The following is a 19,440-nucleotide window of genomic DNA, read 5'->3' on the forward strand; positions in this document are numbered from 1 at the left end:
AATAACATCAAAAATACAATACTTACTCACCCAAGGCATCATCATCATAGTGTGGTGTAGTAGCTAAAGTCTTGGACTGGCAGCTGGGAGATTCGGATTCTAGTCTCCACTCAGCCATGGAGTGACTTTAGGCCAGTCACACACTCCCCAACCCACCTCACAGTGTTGTTGCAGACCCAGGTGCTGGGAGGAACGCCGGGCCCAGCCAAGGTGAGCCCCGCGTGTGGCGGGCGTGGCTGCAGGCCCGGGTGCTGGGAGGAAGCTCGGGCCCAGCCGAGGCGAGCCCTGCGCGCAGCGGGTGCAGCTGCAGGCCTGGTTGCTGGGAGGCGGGGCTGGAGGACCCGTTCCCAGAAGTCCAGAAACGAGGCCTCCAGCCCTCCCAGGGCTGAGATTGGTCTTTTACTGGCGTGGCGCCAGCCCAGTATCGCTGGGGGAGGGAGCTGGGTGTCCCAGCTCTTCCACACACACCCCAGCAACGCAGGCCTCCTCCTCTGTGCTGGTGCGCTTGCATCAGCACAGAGGAGAAGGGGAGAGCATCGCTGGGGGGCAGGGGCTGTGAGGCCCGTTCTTGCAGAACGGGTCTCCCAGCTCCTCCCCCCCAGCAATGCAGGCCTTCTCCTGTGTGCTGGCGCGCTTGTGTCAGCACAGAGGAGCAGGATAGAGCGTTGCTGGGGGGCGGGGACTGGGAGGCCCGTTCTGTGAAAACGGGTCTCCCTGCTCCCCCCCCCAGCGACACAGGCCTTGGCCAGGACCGCGATTTTCCCGGACATTTGGGGGGATTTTGAAATCTCCCCCCGGATCCCGCTTGGGGGCGGGATTTCCGGATATGTCCGGGCAAAACCGGGCGCATGGTCACCCAAATCTAAGGTCACTCATGCTATAGCAATAGCTATAGCCAACCCAAATTTAGTTGTTTATGAACTGTCTATTTGTTTATAAAAAAAAATAGACTGTTGGCGAGGCGTGAACATTCAATTTCTTAAAGTTGCATTGCCCATATTAGCTTGGGGTGGTGGTATTTAAATATTTATATACTGCCTTTCATCATATTAGATTTCAGAGTGGTGTACAATCATAAGAAACAAAACAAAAGAAGTGGTGGGAAATATGGGAGGGTTATGTCTGGACGACATCATCATCTGGACTCTCAGTAAAATCTTTAAATGATGGATGGTGGTGCCATTGTAGGAAATTGTACTAAGTCCTTGAACTACAGACGTCAGCCAGCTATCACCGCTGGGGAAAAACACTTACAAGAAGTGCAAAGTACGTAGCTAGGAAGAGCTTTAGCCACCATAAGTTGTGGGGGGGGGGTGTTACTGGAATTTTCCAGTTGCTAAGCAACTGCTAGAGGTATCATTTTCTACTGAGAAAGTTTGGCACACCACCATGGCTTGAAAACAATAGCAAGATTGAGCCTTGAAAGATCTAATATGTAAAAAATGACTGCTGTAACCACACAACAGCGCTCATACTTCCTTGCTTGTATGGGCCTGAGGCAATCTGCATCAAATAAACACGTTTTTGGAATCTTACCCACTTGTCCATCTCACATTGACTCTCGGCTGAACAACGAACTCCCTCCATAGGGAGGAGAGGCATTCCCGCTTTTACCACACCATAAAAGCCTTGCCCGGAAGTATCCTAAGATTTGCTCCATTGCAATCTGTTGAAACCTGTTAGAATGCCTGTGCAAATAAATGTGTTTTACTTGGCTCTTAAAAGATAGCAGTGTTGGCACCAGGTGAACTGCTTTCGGGGAAACTATGCCATTACTGGGGCAGCACTGTCAAGGAAGTTGCTCTTCCTTGTAGACTATCGTCATACCATACTTCAGGTGGAAGAGGTACATGTAGAAAAGGCTCAGCAAAATTTTGCTGTATACTGGATGTCACTGATATACAATGAAATGTTTTTGCTTAATCAGTTTTTGTTTCAACAGGGAAATATGGGATGTATAGAATCCAAACGGAAAGGCAGTCTGCATGGAGATGGGCTAGATTTGAAGATCCAACCAGTACGTAAAACTGAACGAACTATTTATGTGAGGGATCCAACGTCCAATAAACAGCAAAGGCCAGTAAGTAGATAGTTTCAGGGAAGAATTCCAACAGGGAGATCACAGCATGACTGGCATATCTTAAATGTTTATTTTAAAGAAACTTGCAGAACTGAAAATATACTTTTTTCTGGTCTGCCATTTTACTTTGCAGCACCGGGTTCTTCAACCCACAAAGAATGTGTCTGAAATCCAGAACCTCGTGGGCATTTTGAGTTCTTACTGCTAGTCCAATGAGCATGTTGAATGCATTGCCATACCATTATCAGTCTTCGGGGGTATCATTTGAATTTTGGTGGAACAACTATGGTCATTAATCCTTCTACATGCATCATTTTATGCTAACCCCCCCCCCCCAACCATGGAGAGAATTTTATTAGAATTTTGCTCGTGGTATATGGTAATTTCAAAGAAAGTGGCAAAACATTTTTTTTAAAAAAAAAGTTACAATATATCTTAAATACTTTCAGAGCATCATTATGTTAAGCATGTATCATTCAGAGTATTGTGCTTTGTGAAAACTGGAGAAATTGATTATTTCTATATGAGGAGAGGCTTTTTATAGTGTTGTGTTAGAAATAGTGAATGCAGTGTTGCATGTAATTACCACCAAATGGGCTGATAAATAATGGACACTTCAAATGAAATGTAGTTTTAAAAAATGTACTCAGCCAGTATCAAATTTGAATGGGACGTGTGTATTATACATTTTCTCCCTTAAATGTACAGGAACAGGGACTTCAGCCCTTTCTTAATTAGCTCTTGCAAAATTTATTGCAAAATCCTGTCAACAACTTACAACGCTGGAAAGAACAAAATATAATAAGAACAAACCTTATTATAATATATCTGTGAATATATGTTTATGTACTGATGTATTGCCAAATGTGTTTAATATACTAAAGTGTGTTAGTGTGTTTTTGTTGGGCTATATTATAGACTTGCATAGTCTTATAGTAGGAATATCATTCCAATTATTGGTTTATTGCATTATAGTACCCAACACCACTATTGTTTAACAACTATGGGATACATCAGATTTTTTGTAATTTTTGTATAATAATAAATGGGTTTCTTGTTAATCATCTCTCTCCACTAGTGGTTTGGGTAGTTGTGTGCGTTCAGGCACCTTATATATATTAGTTTTAAAAAATGTACTCAGCCAGTATAAAATTGGAATGGGACGTGTGTATTATACATTTTCTCACTTAAATTTACAGGAACAGGGACTTCAGCCCTTTCTTAATTAGCTCTCATTTGCATTTAAAAGAGACAAGCAGCTAAGAAAACATAAAAACAGAATTTTTCTATATATTGTTCTGTTTCATTTACAGATTGACTATTGGTCTCTTACAAAATTTAAATTGTTGCTAATATCAAATTTGATAATGCACTAAGATTTTACAAGGAGAGCAGAAAATGAAATTAGTCCCTCTAATAAAGTAAATTGGCAAAAACAGTACAGGAAATATTGCAATTCTGATTATTTTTATGAAGTTCTCTGTTCTTCCAAAAATTAGGTATATCTGCAATTATTATTTTTTCTGGTTGGACATTGCCAAAATTTATTCAATTGGAATTGAATAGTTTAGAAGTACCTATGTTAACCATTAAGAAATTTTAAAACAACAAATCACCTGGTCCAGATGATATGAAACCAGGATACTGGTTATAGTTAAACTGGGTAAGGTACTATCGTTTCCTAGATCATGCTGACCTATATTGCTACTTAACCAAAACTTCAAAATTTGGACTACAGTTACTGGATTATGGTTAAGATTTTTTTTTTTTTAAAAAAAGCACCTTGATAACAGAACAATTTAGGAGGGCATTTTAAGAATTGGATTTCATTTCATCTATAATAATTCATCTGGAATCATCTATGTGAATGACTTTTCATCTTCTCAATTTAAATTGCAAAAACACACGTCAAGCCATTTTCTCCATTATTGCTTTCACTTTTTTAGCTGTTTCCATTAGGAGGCGTAGTAGTAGTAGTAGTAGTAGTAGTAGTAGTAGTAGTAGTAGTAGTAATAATAATAATAATAATAATAATAATAATAATAATAATAATATATCAAATACAGCTTGGACAGAGTAAGTGTAAAGTAAATTTAGCATTAAATGTCAATCACACATCAATCTTTTCCAGACAACATCAAAAATAAATCACTCTCTAGTTGCTATGTGTAGAAGATGTTCTGATTTCATACATGTGAGTCTTATGCATTTGATGGTGATATAAAACAGTTTGATTAACTTCCCTTTTTGTTCTAGGCAAATGATGATGTGCTTTTACCAGGTCAGAGGTTCTGTAAGGAAGGTATGTGTCTAAGGGCCAGTGATTACTAACACGAATTTCTATTGGTTCAATTTGATAAATGAGTAAGAATCTCTCTCTCTCTTGAATTTCTGTATTAGAAGAGGAAAATGAACATAAGGATATTGTAGTAGCATTGTATCCCTATGATGGTATTCATGAAGATGATTTATCCTTCAAAAAAGGAGAAAAAATGAAAATTCTGGAGGAGTAAGTATAGAAGTATTCTGCTTATATTTTAGACAGTCATACCGGATTATGTGTATGCTACAACCTAGTAATTAGAATTATGTTGGTCATACTAATCTGAAGAGACTAGCATTTTATATATATTTTTATTAAGAAAGCAAGTGCAGTGTTAAAGTTTGAGTGCTGGAATAGGACTGGAGGCATCCAGGTTCAAATTCATACTCGGCCACAAAGCTGACTATGTGACCAGCTATTTCTCAGCCTAATCTTTGGTTAAGTTAGCTACATTTGTTCTGAAGGACAAGATAAAATTTCTGTAAACACACATAAATTAAGCCATTTTTCCTAGCTGTTTACTTCACGTAATTCTGCTTTTATCGGCCATCTTTCCCTTGAGCATTGGAAGTGTTATTCAGCCTTTCATCTGGCTTCTGATATTTTCATCTGACTGCTCACACATTTTCAAGCCTATCCTTGGGAGATAGATACTTACCTTTAAAAAAAGAACAACACTGAAATTCTTTGAAATCTGTGTTTTGTGCCTAATATCACATTCCATGTTTTTGTTGTACTTGCATAGATTTGCAGAGTCTACACTGATCTGTCATAAGATTAATTGTTGGCTCTTGTACCACATGCAGGGAAAACTCCTCCTTGTATATGAAAGTGACCCAAACTTTGCATAAGGATGTTTGAAATTCAGTTGATCTGAGTGAGAGATGTACCTATTTCTACTGAATTCTGGCTTGCTGAGCTTCTAAATTATTGCTCTTGAAATTTATTTGTCTGGGGAGGGGCCATAGCTCTGGGGGACACACATTTTCATGCTCCCAGGTACAGTCTGTGGCATCTCCAATTAAAAGAGAGCTGTGTCCCATTAGAGAGCTTCGGCTATGGGGCAGTATATAAATGAAATAATAATAATAATAATAATAATAATAATAATAATAATAATAATAATAATAATAATAATAGTAGTAGTACCACCACCAGGTGGCAGGTCATGGGAAAAGCCTCTGCCTCAATCCTTGGCAACACGTTGCCAGCTAGAGTAAGCAGTGCTGCTGGGCTACAACAAATACTATGACCTGCCATGAACTTCCTATGTTCCTATTTCTTTCCCATTTCAAGTATCATTAGAAGATATATGCTGCTAACACAAAACATCTTACATATCTTTCCATTTAAAGGTTCACTGCTTATCCTAGGGGTTGGAAGCCTGGTCCTCTTTAGGTGTTTTGGACTATATAATCCCTGACTATTAGTTATGCTGGCTGGGGCCTATGGGAGTTGTAGTCCAAAACAGCTGAAATTGCCTATGTCTGGCTTTTCCTCAGCCCCAAATGGCTGTTTATAAAAATGTCAAACTCTCACCTATTAGATTCATATGGCTATCTTAAGCCCAGTTATTTTGCTTGGAAATACAGAAAGGTTGATGTGGTGGCCATTAGAAACTGGGCTATCTGGAATAACAAATTTGCAAGTGGACTCTCAAAATTCAGTAATATCCACGTGAGTTTTCAAGCCATTGGCAGAAGACATCAAATTATTCCCTCCAGGCTTTCTGGATGCTGTTGAAGATGGCCTATGTTAGTCCTCTTTACTTAGATGAAGTTTCTCTTTTTTCCCCTTAGGCATGGAGAATGGTGGAGGGCGAAGTCCCTTTTGACCAAGAATGAAGGCTTTATCCCAAGCAACTATGTCGCAAAAGTCAACACCTTAGAAACAGAAGAGTAGGTTTCTTTGTCATTTTAAGTATTTGATTTCCACTAATTGGAGAAGAAGGAAAAGGTATAACTTCTTCTTTTTCAATACTTTTCAGATGGTTCTTTAAAGACATAACCAGGAAAGACGCAGAAAGACAACTTCTAGCCCCAGGAAATGCTCCTGGAGCGTTCCTTATCAGAGAGAGTGAAACATTAAAAGGTAGGCTTCCTCAATTACATGGGATTAAAAAGTAAACTTGACTTTCTGCCATGTTATGCCTAAACTTTTGTAGTTGCAGATGTCTGAATATATTCTCTTTATGTATGACTGAATTTATTTACAATAGATATAAGTCATTAAACAATGCTGATGGCCTTTAAATTGCTAAAAATGTAACTTTTTTAAAAAAAAAACAACAACAACCCCAAGACTTATAGACCTAGTATCCTGCTAAGTTAAGCCTCCAGAAATTCTATACCTATTTCTTGCATCGCAAATTGGAATTTGGGCTACCAAGCACCAAATCATTGTAGCGGAACATGCAGACTTTCAAAGAGGAAATAGCAGTGTAGAAACCATGGAATTCTTAAATGTTTGCAAAAAAAATGGGACATCAAGTCCATGTAGCCTTTAAGGCAGCATTTGACATGGTAGGCAGAGAGCAGCTGTGGAAGAAACTCTTGTATATAAATATTGACAAAAGAATTTTGGAACTGGGGGCTGGATATACTAACTACACTAACACAGATGAAAGTATTCATTTACGGCGTATAGAGTAATATAAAAAGTAATAGAGGACAAAGATTTGTTCTTGTTTTAGCAATAGAATGTAATGGATATTCTAGCCTTAATATTGCTGATTTCTCATATTCATGGGGTGAAAGGTAAAAATGGAGGAAAAAAAACCCTATTTTTTAAAGTTGTATAGGTATTACATCTCTCTTCATTGGCTTCCAATTCACTCCAGAATCCAATATAAACTTCTCCTGCTGACCTTCAAAGCTCTTCACAGTCTAGCTCCTGCCTATCTCTCCTCTCTCATCTCACACTATCGCCCCGCTCGTGCTCTCCGCTCCTCTGATGCCATGCTTCTCGCCTGCCCTAGGACCTCCACTTCCCTTACTCGGCTTCGTCCTTTTTCCTCTGCTGCCCCTTACGCCTGGAACGCTCTTCCAGAACACTTGAGAACTACAAACTCAATCACTGCTTTTAAAACTCAGCTAAAAACTTTTCTTTTCCCTATAGCCTTCAAATATTGAGTTTGTTCTGACTCTATACTGTTAGCTTCTCCCTACCCGGTGCCTGTTTACACTTCCCTGTGCCTGTTTGCATTCTCCTTCCCTCTTTATTGTTTACTACAACTTATTAGATTGTAAGCCTATGCGGCAGGGTCTTGCTATTTACTGTGTTATCTGTACAGCACCATGTACATTGATGGTGCTATATAAATAAATAAATAATAATAATAATAATAATAATAATAATAATAATAATAATAAGTCTTTTAATGCAGCTTTAGGTTTTAAATATATTAGAATTATAACTTGCTTTTTCCATCTAGATTTTTTTCCCCTGGAAGGATTGATTCAAAATTCTTTGCCTCAGATTTGGGTTCTTTACAGGGTGCTAAAAGTATTTGCATAAAAACCTTGTTGAAATATTTATGGGGTGCCTGACTGAAAACTGCAAGGAGGTTTGAACACTTGTGGGAAGCTATCAGATATGCCAAAGGCATCCATATCTGCAAAATGCCAATATGAAGCCATCTGGGACATTCTGAGGATTGGTCTCTATATCTTGTCTCTTATACCTGGCAATCTCTGTACTAGAAGGAGACTCTAAAACAGGAATTAGATTTTAAATTCAAATCACCAAGAGATAGGATAGATTTAAACCACATTTCTAACTTCTTAATTCTTAGGTTTATTGACCAAGCAAACATGTTATAGTAGCAACATGGTTTGCAACTAAATCAATCCTGATCAGGAAGGCAAGAGAGGAGTAAAGCCGGCTGCACTCTCAGGTGGCTCCTTGAGGACACCAAGGAGCAACGCAGCACTGATCTGGCTTTGTTCCCCCTTACCTTCTATAATTGGAAAAGTGGCGGGTACAGCCATCTCTAGAATCAACCAGCTCCTTACAGTGCTGTCCAAGTCCACTTTGCTTCTAGCTTGCTTTCTCTGATTGGAGAAGGACAGGGAGGAGCTTCAGAGGAGGGAGAGGGGATTTGTGGGGAGAGGTACGCCCCCTTCCCCGACATCATCTAGCCCCAGGATTAGGAAGAGACCATAGGTTTGATTCCCAGGACCTCAGGTAGAGAGGAAAAACTGTTGTCTGAAACTCTGTAGAGCTGCTACCACAGTGATCCAGTTTGCAGAACACCCAATTCCTGTGAGTGAGCCTCCACACTCTCTCACCACTTCCACTTTCCAAAACAACCCAGGAACTTTCTGTTATTGGTTGTTATTGTGATGTCCAAACCTGGAACTCTGGGTTTTTCAGGGGTTAAACAAGAGTTAACCCAACAAGAAACCATGGGCAGTGGTTAGATTAACTCTGGATTGTTTAATCCCTACAAAGCCCAGAGTTCCTGGGTTCTAACAACCCAGGGACAGGTTTCCTGGCTTGTTGATTGAAAACATAAGCAGTGAAAGGGCAGGAGGCAGCGTGCTCTCTCTCTCTCGCATGACCACTTCAATTGTTGGCTTGTTCAACCCAGGAATTGGTCATTATGTCTGAACCAGGTCTCAGTGTTGATAATACTGGGCTAGATGGATAAATGGTCTGACTCAGTATAAAGCAGCTTTATATGTTTTTATGATTTGTCCTGGGAGACAATCCAACCACCAGGACCAACCTGGTTCCCCACTCTGCTTTATACTATCAGGAAGTATAATCATAAAATCTTTAGTTATATAACCCATATTCCTTTTGCACTGTATAATGTATAGCTACTTTAGATATGTGAGCACTTGTGAAATTAAGAATTTGGTTTTTGGTGCTCTTAATGCATGTAAAGGCACTAAACAAGGCAACTGTGAAGATTTAAGAGATCAGAACTTTCCAGAAGGAAGGACTGGTAGTTATGGGGTAGAAAAGTAGATAGGCATTTTCACATATTATTTGAAAGTATGTATTTGGTGGAAGGAACAAGGAGGAACCCTGAGAGAAGCGTATGTCTGACTTTCAAATGAATGTGTGGGAAATCGGAAGAATGTTCCTCCTCCCCAATAGTTCAAAGTATGTCTGAAAAGACTAGTGTTTCTTCATGATATAGGAAGTCCTCTGTGTGTGTGTGTGTGTGTGTGTGTATGAATATATATATGCATGACCTATTCTCTCATCCTTGTAATGTTTGACCTTATAAGTCACATTGGTTTTGAAAAAAAACAGAAAATATAGGGGGGGAAACATAGAAAACATAGAAAAACATAGAAAACATGTGGGGGGGAACAGGCTTTAATTTGGTATGTATGTTAGTGGGTCATGGATTGAGTTTTAAGAGATTTTGTGAAGATTGAATATGGTTGAATTATATAAAAATATATTGTTTTACAGCTGGTTGTTTTTGAAGGTACTCTCTAATATTAACTGATTTTGTTAAAAATGATTTTTATGCAAAAAAGAAGTTCCATCCAACTCACATAAGAAAAAAGCTTCTTTTTTGTTTTCTTTTTCTTTTTAGTCCCAGCATTAGCTCAGGATCCCTGATTTCTTACAAGCTTGGCTTATACTGTTTCAGGTTTCCATTGGTCTTTCTAGATCAGTAGTATTCACTCAGACCGGCAGCAGCTCTCCATGGCCTAAGGTAGATAGACCTTTTTAAAGTGGAGATATCAGGGACTGGACCTGGAGCTTTCTGTATGTCAAGCATATGCTCTCTGACCAGTTAGTGGGTGTTCAGCCTGTTCTGGATGGGGTTGCACTCCCCCTAAAGGAGTAGGTCTGTAGCTTGGGGGTTCTCCTAGAACTGTCTCTGTCCCTTGAGGCTGACGTGGCCTCAGTGGCACGGAGTGCCTACTACCAACTTTGGTTGGTGGCCCAGCTACGCCCCTATCTGGACAGGAATAGCCTAGCTTCAGCTGTCCATGCTCTGGTAACCTCCAAATTAGATTACTGCAACATGCTCTACGTGGGGCTGTCTTTGAAGACGGTTCGGAAGCTGCAGCTTGTGCAAAATGCAGCAGCCAGATTGATAACTAGAACCAGAAGGCTGCCTATACGTTTCTGAGCCCAATTCAAGGTGCTGGTTTTGACCTATAAAGCCTTATACAGCTTGGGACCACAATACCTGACGGAACGCCTCTCCCGACATGAACCTACCCACTCACTGCGCTCTACATCTAAGGACCTCTTCCGAGTGCCTACTCCAAGGGATGCTTGGAGGATGGTAAAAAGGGAGAGGGTCTTTTCAGTGGTGGCCCCCCAGTTATGGAATGATCTCCCCAACGAGGCTCACCTGGCGCCAACATTGTTATCTTTTCAGCACCAGGTTAAGACCTTTCTCTTCTCCCAGGCATTTAACAGCATTTAACATCATGAACGGAGTTTGTTTGTTTTTAACGGACCCCAGAATAGCTGTTTTTATAAGGATACTGTTGTTTTTATGCTTTTTATGTTTTTAAACTTTTTATGTATATTTGTTTTTAATGTTTACTGTTATGCTTTTTATGTATATTTGTTTTTAATGATTACTGTTTTTAACTTTTGTAAACCACCCAGAGAGCTTCAGCTGTGGGGTAGTATATAAATGCAATAAATAAATAAATAAATAAATACTGAGCTATGGTCTCCTACCAATACAGTTGTTCTCATGTCCACTCTCTAATGGGAAAGGAAAATCTAGCTAGTTCTACCCTAGTTGTTTCCTTTGTGACTGTTGATGTCCCTACCCGCTTGGACATGATCTTTTACCGTAGTAAGTAGGGTAAGGAAAGTTGCATGTCCAAGTGCCAGTTCTGCCTTATGATGCTGGTTTGGAATTGGTCCTTTATGGAGGAAAGGAAGCTATTTTGGGAAATGGTTAAAAGTAGGGTGCCATGAAGTAGTCCTTTCATGTCTTTTTAGGACACTTCTTTTTGATTACCACAGGATTGCCAGGGTATGCTTCAGCCTGTGTATCTTACAAGCCTTAGCATGATGAACCTGACTGTGTGAAGTTTTGCCTTTAGATAGTGCAATTGAGATCAGTGGTATGACTGGAAAAATAAACATAAACTTACACATTGATTGAATAGTGAAGAAGCATAAGAGAAAGGGAAAGACCACAAATATCCCAATGAGTGTTTTCTTTTGTTTTGAATCATCATTCCCTCAGAGTAATATCTGTGGTTTGATTGATTGATTGCATTTCTATACCACCCAATAGCCGAAGCTCTCTGGGCGGTTTACAAAATTAAGACAATTCAAAGTGTAAAACAGTATAAAACCATAATATAAAATACAGTATAAAGACACAACCAAGATAAAAACAGCAGCAGTGCAAAAATATAAATTTAAAATACAAATTTAGACCAGCAAAGTTAAAATTAATTTATAGACTGTTAAAATACTGGGAGAATAAAAAGGTCTTCACCTGGCATCTAAAAGAATATAATGTAGGTGCCAAGCGAACAATCAAGGTGCTATTGATTAAAAAAGAAATAGACTGCATCAAATAACATTTTCCATCTTTCTTCCAGCAGGCTTTGCTTACTAGCACCATGTACATTGATGCTGCTATATAAATAAATAAATAAATAAATAAATAATAATAATAATAATAATAATAATAATAATAGAATAATTGTTTTAGCAGTAAGATAGCCAAAGGATATGAACGAAAATAGTTATTTGATTCACACATAATGGCAATTTCTGGGTTGTTTAACACAGAGATTGCTGATATCTAGAGGAAACAACTGAGTATGCCGCGTCCTATGCACTCAGCATTTCCACTTTCAGTTAACAACCCATTGTTGTTATGGCATTGACAACACAGAGTTAATCCTACAACAAACTGGGTCTGTTCAGACAACACACCAAGGCAAGCTAACCTTTTTGCAGCAAATGGTTAATGAGTGTGTTTAAACCATGCTTATGTAGCCATCGTGGTTAGAATGTTTCACACGACATCCTAAGCCATAATGTTTAGCTCAAAATGCTTAACCACTGTGGCTTAGTGTGTCATCTGAACAGGGTCACCATGAGTTAGTTCAGTTATGTTTACATGCTAAATAACCCAGTGTTTCTGGGTTTGGATGTCATGAAACAACCCAGGAATGGGCATTCCTGGGTTGTTATTGAAAGCAGAAGCAGGCAGGCATATGGGAGGCAGCACACTAGCTTGCTGCCACTCTGTCCCAACAACCCATGATTTAAACAATCCATGAATTGTTGTTACATGCAGACTGGGTCACTGATTTGATGTAGTTCATTTCTGTATTACAAAAAAATAAATCTCCCCCCCCTTTTGTCCACAGGTAGCTACTCTCTCTCCATCAGGGATCATGATGGACAGCACGGTGATGTTGTCAAGCACTACAAAATTAGAAGTCTAGACAATGGAGGCTATTACATCTCTCCAAGAATTACTTTTCCCTGTATCAGTGACATGATCAAACATTACCAAAGTAAGCCAATAGCTTTACTGGACTATTTGTCAAAATGCTGGTTGTTATTGAAAACAAAAGCATTCCTCTATTTCAGATCATTTAAGTTAAATATGTTCTAACTTACAATGGTGACTGTGTCAAGGTGAACATTAATGAAAGTTCATGGCAGTTCTCACAAGGGTGGGGATTTGAAGTAAATATGCTCTGATTAAAGGGCTTACATTAGCCTGAAACTAAGGTAAGTGTGAGAGGAGTATCAGATTAGCTGTGAATGGGAAGTCTTTGCTTACTGAGGACAAGCAATATTTATAGACCTGAATGGACATAGTGATAAACTGAAAAAGTTATCAACAGTGTAATTATTTGTGCCAGCATTGTGGCAATCTTGTGAACATATTTGCCGTGGGAAAGAAAAACTGCCATTGACATTTGAGGGAGTACAATTTTGTTAATGGACTGTAGCAGTCCTTCTTTTGCCTGTGTACCTGTTTCCACTGGTTTGGGAAAACCATAATTTGGATCAACCTAATCTTAAATCCTATAGAACATATATTTTAATATATGGTGTTTGGCAAATAACCAAAAATTGGGGTCCAAAAACATAAACCTTATTCTCATGTGAATGCATTTTCCAAGTTTGAAAGTCATGACTACTACATTTAAAGGGTTCCTTTCTATCTGCCCAAATGACCAAAATAGACTTTCACAGGACACGGATCTGATCACAGTCTATTTACAATTGATAGTTGTCAACAATCCTGGTTTATATTGCTGTAGCTAAAGTATTCTCATGTTCACAGCAAATGGAGGCAAAGCATATAACAATTTAAAGAGATAAAAGTGAATGGTTACACAGGTATCCATAGCCCCAGTACACCTGTTGCCATATAACAAGATTGGACATTACTCTGTCCCAGTAGCCTATGCCCTTACTGCTGTATCATGTTGATGACAGGTGGAGACATCCAGGACAGGAGAGTCTATGGCATTAGTTGCATTACTAAACAAAGAATGATAAGTAACAAAGACACCAGCTGCATTTGGACATAACTTTAATCCATGATGGCTTAATAAACTATGCACAGTAGCTTATTTTAGAATTAGTTCACTATGACTCACCACACAACCAAGCTAATACACTACTGTGGTAGCTTATTAGGCTGCTGTGCCTAATATCCTTCCCTCTGCTCCCTGTCTTGCTGCAGTCCCCCTGCCCAAGCAGAGGCGCTATTTTGCTCATTCTTGCTGGACTATCATAAACAAACCCTTGGAAGTTTGTACCCAAACTGCCATCAAAACCCCACGCAATCACTCACCAGTGATCAAAAATCACAGCTGCACCAAAAGATGGTTGCAGCTAGAAAGCCTTGGGAGTTAGCAGGATTGGGACCAAACTTCACAGGCTGCCTCCCCTAGTCACAAGGCACCCAATCCACCATAAAAACCCACAAGACCAGTGAACCTCTTTTCCACATGATATTGATGTGTTTTCCTTTTTACACTATATTGACATAGTGATCTAGCACTATGTTGGGGAGGAGCTTTTTTGCAATTCACTAATGCGCAATTGCGCACTTTAGGAAGTGGGTTGGGGGCACTAAAAGCTCTTTCTTTCTTTCTTTCTTTCTTTCTTTCTTTCTTTCTTTCTTTCTTTCTGGCAGTGCACTGACATAGTGCTTTAGAGCTATGTTGGGGAGCCGCTTTTGACACTGTCAAGTACAAAGAGTCGTATTATACAATTTGAGCCTCTCTTTCCACACAACTCACCAGGTGTGTGATTTAACCCAGGTTTCCTGCCAGATGAGATGATAACCCACGGTGGGTTAAGTAAATCCTACTGTAGACCGTGGGTTATCACTGTGCGTTATTTCAGGTACACAAGTCACCATGGGTTAAAATTTTCCCACCAGACATCATGATAACCCCACAATGGGTTAATTAACCCAAAATAGGTTGATTTCAAAAGACGGTGACTAAATTTGGATGACATGATAACCCATTCGTGCCATTCAAACTCAGTCACCATCTTTTGGAACGATTTTGCAATTTTGTTGATTTGGGGTTTTCAGAATTTTTTGCAAGGATGTTTTTTAAAAGAAGATAGATTAAATCTGGACCATAGGTAAGCGTGTGAAGCTATACTGTTAACTCCTATGTACTTTGCTATTGCTTAATGTACAAATATATGATGTTTATCGCTTAAACAGAGCAACCAGATGGCTTATGCAGAAAGCTGGAGAAAGCATGCATCAGTCCCAAACCACAGAAACCATGGGATAAAGATGCCTGGGAGATCCCTCGAGACTCAATAAAATTAGTGAAAAAGCTTGGAGCGGGTCAGTTTGGAGAGGTCTGGATGGGTAAGATCTTTGCTTTATTTTGAGAGCTGCTCAGATGCTTAGCAACATGTAAATCATTTCTGACTCCATAGTACTGGCATGCCATTCCTTAATTTTCAGTGATAAAACACAGGAAATAAACTATGTTTGTGCATTTATACGAATGGCACCCATTGTTCCTCAAACTGGTGCTCTGAATTTAAATCTTCAATGATGGATAGACAAGTTGTTGCCCTCCAAATTTTTAGCCTACAACTCCCATCATGCCTTACCACTGGCAAAGGGCTGATGGGAATTTTAGGCCAAATCAGGTAAGGTCACCTTCTCCAACCAGGTGCACTCCAGACATTTTGGACTTCAACTCTTATCATCCCAGGCCAGAATGACCAATGATCAGAAATGCTGTGAGGTGTAGTCCAAAATATCTGGAGGACACCAGATTGGGGAAGTCTGATCTACAAGGCTGCAAGTCGCCCACCCCTGCCTTAGATGTAGAGAGGGGTGTGTGTGTGTGTGTGTGTGTGTGTGTGTGTGTGTGTGTGCATGTGCATGGTTAATCTGGGTTCTCAAGGTGCAGATTGCACCACATAGGAAATTCTGTGAACATCAATAGCCATGATATGTGCTAACAACAGCATAGTGAAAGTCCTATAACAAGCAGATCCCAGCTGGATGAAATATAGTGAGAAGCTTAGGAGATGATATATTGTGTTTAGCAGCAAATCACATGTATTATTTTAATTTAACTTTTTTTTTATGCTGTCAAGCAAATGTGCTAGAGGAGCGCTCTTTGGCTCAATCTAAAACACCAATTAGATTTCACGCCAAACCATGGTTACAAAAGTTTAAGTATTGTGTATTATTGTTATTAGGTGATTTGGGGGGGGGGGTTCCAGTTTGTGGCACAAAAATGTGGGACATAAACAAAGCAATAAACAGTGGTTAGGGGTATCGAAATAATCAAATATGGTTTGCATTTCACTGCGAACAGGACTGGAAACAAATTTGAGGAAGTCTTGCAAATGATAACATCTACTTGCAAATCATAGTTAGCACATTTTCACTGACAAACCAGTGTTATGACTATTTCTCTCCACTGCACCATTGTAATGGGAGTGCTGCGAGGACAGAAAGTGAAAGCAGAAAAGTAGCTCTAGCGGTTCCCTAAGCATGTCCCAGACGTGATGGTGGCAGTTTGAGTGGTGGCCTAGATATGATGGTAACAGTTGGGATTAGGTTAAGGAGGGCAGGGGTAGCAATAGCATCTCTAGAAAGGTTTCTCACTTGCAGCATGCTACTTAGTAAATACTTTTGAGTAGGGGTAAGACCTCTTCCCTGGCACAAAGTGGACTTGCTGCTTCTGACATTTGATGTCATTTGCACTACTTGTACTTGTCTGGTGTAGCGATCCCATCTCTGCGTGTCTTTCCTTCCCCACTCCATCATAATGATGGCAGTTTTGTTAGTTTAGCAGAAAATACATCTTCATTCATATAATAATTCGAGATAAATTTATATTATCAGCTGGTGACATCATCAAAGCATTTGCCATTTTAAAATATTTTGTAATCTGCACTAATAAACAAAGATTAACGAAGTGCTGTCCTCTGCAGAAGATAGAACTAATTTCAGGAAGTTCTGTTCCTGCATATGTGCTCACAAAAGTAGAGGGGGTGTTTCTGGTTCAAGATGTTTCCTCTTGTTTATGTGAGCCTCTTTGACATCTAAATTTGGCTTAACATAGTCCTTTGTGGGTTGCAGTTACATTATGGGTAAAATTACTGCACTGTGAAGCCAATACATGTTTCTTCTCCCTGCTAACGTATGAACAGTTGATTTGCATAGTGGCAAACTTTTTAATTAAAATCACCTTAGAAGCAAACAGTGTAAGTCTGTGGGGTTTGTTTGCCTTTGCCCTCATGTAATACCAGTGGTCTCATCAGCTGCTAAGGATCCACTTTAATTTGTTATCATTGTTTGTGTCAGAATGATTTTAGGATGGGATAGGAATGAAGATAATTAAAGCGGGGGGCTAACAAAGCCACAAGGTGGCAATGAGAAAACTCCATTTATCTGCTGAGATAAAATACAGCAGCTCTAAACCCCTAATAAATATATTCTGGCATGTGCTTTCATAGACAAGAGCTTACCCTGCTTCAACAGTGAGGAGATGCTTAGGTTCAGTTTGAGGCAGGGAGTGAACTGTTTGCAAGAGGAGAATAACAGTGTAATCTTGTACTTGTCTGCTCAAGACTAGACATGTACAGGAGCTTACTTTCAGATAAGTGGGATAGAATTGCAGCCTGAAAATGCCGCCAGAAGTGGTACCATTTGAGTTGGCCAACTGAAATAAAGTACAATATCAACCCTATCCACATATCTTCATAAGCAAAATGATAATAATTTACTACTATTACTACATTTGTATCCTGACTTTTGTCCTCTTGCAGGGAACCCAAGATGGATTACATGGTGGTCCTCCTCTTGATCTGTATCCTCACAACAACCCTATGAGGTAGGTTAGGCTGAAAGTGAGTGACTGGCCCAAAGTCACCCAGTAAGCCTTATGGCTGAGTGGGGCTAGTGTCTGATCTCCTGAGTCCAACACTCTAATCACTACATCACATTGGCTGTTTCACTTCCATATAATATTATCTACAAAATATATTTTCTAGTTCTGAACATCCTCTGTTGAGATATATGCCATTAAATCAATATTGATTCTGCTATCTTTCTACAGTCCCTAAGACTCCAAGATCTTCTGTATGTGTGCCTTTAAATTCCAGTGTGTATATATATTATGGAACCCAGTCAAATCTATTGTTAGTTACACTGAGTGCCAGTGTGGTGTCGTGGTTAGGGTGTTGAACTACCAAGGAGACTCAGGTTCAATTAATCCCTAGTCATCCAGGATGTTAAGTGGGTAACTCTGGGCCAATCACTATCTCTTTGCCTAACTTACCTCATAAGATTGTTGTGGGGATAAAAGCGGGGGAGTCATGTATTCCACCCTGAGGTTCTTGGAGGAAAGGCAAAGTAAAAATGTAATAAATATTGCAGGAAAAAGCTCAGCGGCAGAAAATAGGCTCAGTTCAGACAACACGCTTCTCAACAGTGGTTTGAGAACTCCACAGTGGAGTTTTTATAATGAAAAATGTGTTGTCTGGTGGGGAAAGTCCATGCAACGGTGGAGGTTTTTTGGAAAACATTCCACGCAGAATATCCACGCTGTGCAGAGGAGAGTTCCTGCACAATGGTTGTGTTGTGTGGTGGGCTCCGTGGAGTTTTCTGTTGCATTGAGTTGACTTTTCCCACTGGCCACAGAGTTCTCTGGCAAGAGTGGTGAAAGGAGAGAGTGCTACTCTAGGAGAGCTTTTTTTTTGCAGCAACGGCTGATGGGATACCATCAGGAGGACCGGGGAGGAGAGAACGCGGAAGAACTGTCAATCAAACATCGCATTGACTTCTACTCAACTCCACGGTAGCCCACAGTCTCACAATGGTGGAGTTAGAATGTGTTGTGTGGGGAATACCCCCTAAAAACTCAACCATTGAGTGAAGTTTCCACACAGCGTTGACTAATGTGTTGTCTGAACAGAGCCAGAGAGAGGTGGGGAAAGGGAGTGAGTGAATTTTCAAACAGGATTGCTATGTTATGATATGAAGGGACAGCTACCATTCATTTAGCTTCTAATGTACAAAAGAGAATCAAGTTCCAGCTCTGTTTACTTTTCTACAGTGTGCCAAAGGGACTTTGGGCGTTCTGACTTAGAGACAAGCAGTGAAACAAAAGTGTGGCCTGTTTTGCAGGAAAATATCTCCTGTATGTTGCATTATGAAAACTCACGCCTTTCTTTTCTGTTCTTCCACATGTGGAAAAGAACTATGTGCTGCAAAATATTCATTTGTGTGTTCTCGTTCTCTCTCTCTCTCTCTCTCTCTCTCTCTCTCTCTCTCTCTCTCTCTCTGTGTGTGTGTGTGTGTGTGTGTGTGTGTGTGTGTGTTTGTGTGTGACATTTGTGTCTGCTTCCCCATAACATACTCTGGGCAGTTTACAATAAACAGACTTAATTCATTTAATACAAAATAGAAGATAAAACCATAAAATATAAAGCAACATAAAATACACCACGATTAACTTAAGACCTATTTATTTCAGTAGGTCTAATCAAAGTATGACTAAGTCTGGATCCAGCCAAAAGTTGCATTACTGCCACTCAAAGTGTGTGTGTG

At 39.8% G+C, this 19,440-nt stretch overlaps 1 protein-coding gene across 2 annotated transcripts in view; it reads left to right on the forward strand.

The window, feature by feature from the left end:
* The window catches only part of LYN (LYN proto-oncogene, Src family tyrosine kinase), a 68,727-nt gene that overhangs the window by 24,319 nt on the left and 24,968 nt on the right, over positions 1–19,440 (forward strand). The window contains exons 2-8 of one of the 2 annotated variants that reach the window (XM_063130743.1): positions 1,943–2,080; positions 4,337–4,382; positions 4,481–4,589; positions 6,203–6,301; positions 6,391–6,494; positions 12,737–12,886; positions 15,076–15,228. In XM_063130743.1, coding sequence (XP_062986813.1) covers positions 1,949–2,080; positions 4,337–4,382; positions 4,481–4,589; positions 6,203–6,301; positions 6,391–6,494; positions 12,737–12,886; positions 15,076–15,228 — 793 coding nt within the window. In that variant the 5' untranslated portion in view covers positions 1,943–1,948. The remainder of the gene's footprint in view (positions 1–1,942; positions 2,081–4,336; positions 4,383–4,480; positions 4,590–6,202; positions 6,302–6,390; positions 6,495–12,736; positions 12,887–15,075; positions 15,229–19,440) is intronic. The other variant, XM_063130744.1, reaches the window with a different exon arrangement.

The sequence above is a fragment of the Elgaria multicarinata genome, chromosome 7 (assembly GCF_023053635.1).
Source record: "Elgaria multicarinata webbii isolate HBS135686 ecotype San Diego chromosome 7, rElgMul1.1.pri, whole genome shotgun sequence".
NCBI lineage: Eukaryota > Metazoa > Chordata > Lepidosauria > Squamata > Anguidae > Elgaria > Elgaria multicarinata.